This window comes from Theobroma umbraticum, unplaced genomic scaffold (genome assembly GCF_002168275.2).
Source record: "Theobroma umbraticum cultivar Fairchild unplaced genomic scaffold, ASM216827v3 scaffold_12.1, whole genome shotgun sequence".
NCBI classification, from domain to species: domain Eukaryota; kingdom Viridiplantae; phylum Streptophyta; class Magnoliopsida; order Malvales; family Malvaceae; genus Theobroma; species Theobroma umbraticum.
The window spans coordinates 209407-211656 of NW_018397269.1; the positions used below are offsets into that span (position 1 = coordinate 209407).

Genomic DNA, 2250 nt, shown 5'->3' on the forward strand with positions numbered 1-2250 from the left:
AGTGCTTTGTAAATACTTCAGGATAAAGTGATTGTCACATACAGTAAATATGAAAAGTGTTCTGTAAAAAGATTGCAAGTACATTCTCTTTGCAACCCTTTAAGTGGGGAAAAAGAAAAATCATGCATGATTGTTGGAAATCTCATGAAAGTTCTAAAAATCGTTTTTATCAATGAGAAGAGGTGTGAATTTGAGGAAGCTAAGCCAGATCCCATAATTTCTTTATATTTTTCATTTTGAAATTTTTAGTATTTTCTGTGCCTGGATGAAATTAATGTTGGAAATGAGAAGGTAGAGAAGAAAGATTTTAAGAGGATTCAGCTCCCCATCAGGATATTAGCCTCCAACCATCCTTCCCCTGGTAGATTTGTTACTCTTTATGTATTGTAGGAGGCTCTCATGTGACAGAAAGAGAAACGACATTATCAATTATTGTTCATACTCGTTAAGAGGAAAGCGATTATATAAGAGCAGTATGAACTCTTATATGAACTCTATACCATGCATTTGACTTGTATGCTTACGAATTATATGGTCGTGTCATTCCTTAATACTCAAAGAGCCTCCTGAATCCCAGTTTTGTTATTTTGCGGCTAATAGTTAGCCTACAATGTAAGGGAGAAAGCATTGTATCCTTTCCTTCCGACCAAATGCACAAAATTTTTGTTTGGGAAGCTAGATATGAAATGAAGAGAGATGGCCTGCTCATAACTTATTAAGACATTGTTTCTTTTAAGTACTGTGGTATCACTAATTCAGCTAGAAGATACTTAAAAGTGCATTCCAGAGTTCAATGGAGATGTTTGTTCAGCAGATATGCTGACAACTGATCCCATAAATCATATAATTCCTCCAGAACCATGATGATTTTTTTTTTCCTTTGTGTTCCATGTACTATTGTGATTAAACAAATACTTAGTAGGTGTTTGATGATTATAGGCTATAGTTCAGTTCAAACTTGCCATGACTTCTTCTTGTCTGGATTCGATATAATCAGTAGACAGAAGAAAAAGAAAAGAATTGAAAAGAGGCGTTTGATATAACAAGTTTACTGTTATTAGAGCCAATCTATACTTATAAGTTACAAAAAAATTGAAGTTTAGGGACACCCTGTTCAAGAAATATACAAACTCTTTTGGCATGTCATGGACGTTATACTGCCCAACTGTAGGTGTTTTTTGCCAAAGAGAGTAGCAGGATTTAGAACAGAAAGGGGGTGAGTGTACATATAAGCTACTATTGGATACCGCAAAGACTACTGGTATTTTGCCAAAATGCACTCCTGATACAGATAAGCATAAACACCTAATATGGCGTTGGAGTTTGTTAGAAAGCCACTTTATTGCTTTTGTAACATGTGAAAAAGCTTGAAGATATAAGATTCAAGGTGTCATTTTGCTGCCACTTCAAAAGCTCTCATGAACACTTCAGGTGGTTGGCCACCACTCAACTGGTGCTTTCCGTTTATCTGCCAAGAGAACCGTTTTTAATCAATGGAACTCAATGCTTTATCAATCCAAAAAATTAATCTAAAAGATGCGAATTTTTTTCACCTACCATGTAATTTGGGACTCCAGAAATGTTTGCTGAGTACTTCTCCAGCTCCTCATTAACCTTCATTGACTCAGAAAAAGCAACCTGGGTTAGCTATAAAATATATCAGAAGGAATGTACTATGGAATCCTAGAAATGAGAGCGACAGTATGACCAAAGTTGTATAAAGGAACAGACCTCCTTGAGTCCGTTATTAGGGTTTTCAAGGAACTCTGCTGCTCCTTCAACTCCAACCTTCCTAGCAGATTCCAGAAGAAACTCCCTGTGTCCAATTGCATTTTTAGAGGCAATCAATTGGTAATGCAAATATGCATGAGTATAATCAATTTTATTCATAAATGAATGAGACCACAAACTCAATCTTACTGAAGGATATTGTAACAAGCTTGCTTCAGTTTCAAATTTTATATTTGCAATTGTCTGAGAGATATAGAGACTGAGTTGTCGTCATTATTATATAGGTTTCTGGTAACAATTTAGTTGTACTACACTTTAAATGCATGAAATGGAAAATCAATGGTTGGTCAACCCCTCCCCTGATTTCTAATAATATTTTCCATTTCCTAGTCCCTAGGGAGAACAAAATGTGATACCAGATGGCCTGCCTTGAAATCAGGCGGGAGCATAGATGGGTTGGATGATGACAACATGGCATATTGAAACATTTCAAGAAAATTTTCAATCATATACCCCAAG

At 35.8% G+C, this 2250-nt stretch overlaps 1 protein-coding gene across 2 annotated transcripts; it reads right to left on the minus strand.

Moving 5' to 3' along the window:
- Window positions 1-1033: 1033 nt before the first annotated feature.
- On the minus strand, window positions 1034-2244 carry LOC110425921 (Thioredoxin superfamily protein). Of its 2 annotated transcripts, none has more exons than XM_021441006.2 (3): window positions 1732-2244; window positions 1558-1614; window positions 1034-1468 (listed from the first exon to the last, which is right to left on the minus strand). In XM_021441006.2, the coding sequence occupies exons 1-3, from the start codon at window positions 1888-1890 to the stop codon at window positions 1391-1393; spliced, it is 294 nt and encodes a 97-aa protein (XP_021296681.1). In that variant the 5' UTR covers window positions 1891-2244; the 3' UTR covers window positions 1034-1390. The 2 variants fall into 2 exon arrangements, with proteins under 2 accessions (XP_021296681.1, XP_021296680.1); XM_021441005.1 differs by having other exon boundaries at window positions 1558-1638.
- Window positions 2245-2250: the final 6 nt, after the last annotated feature.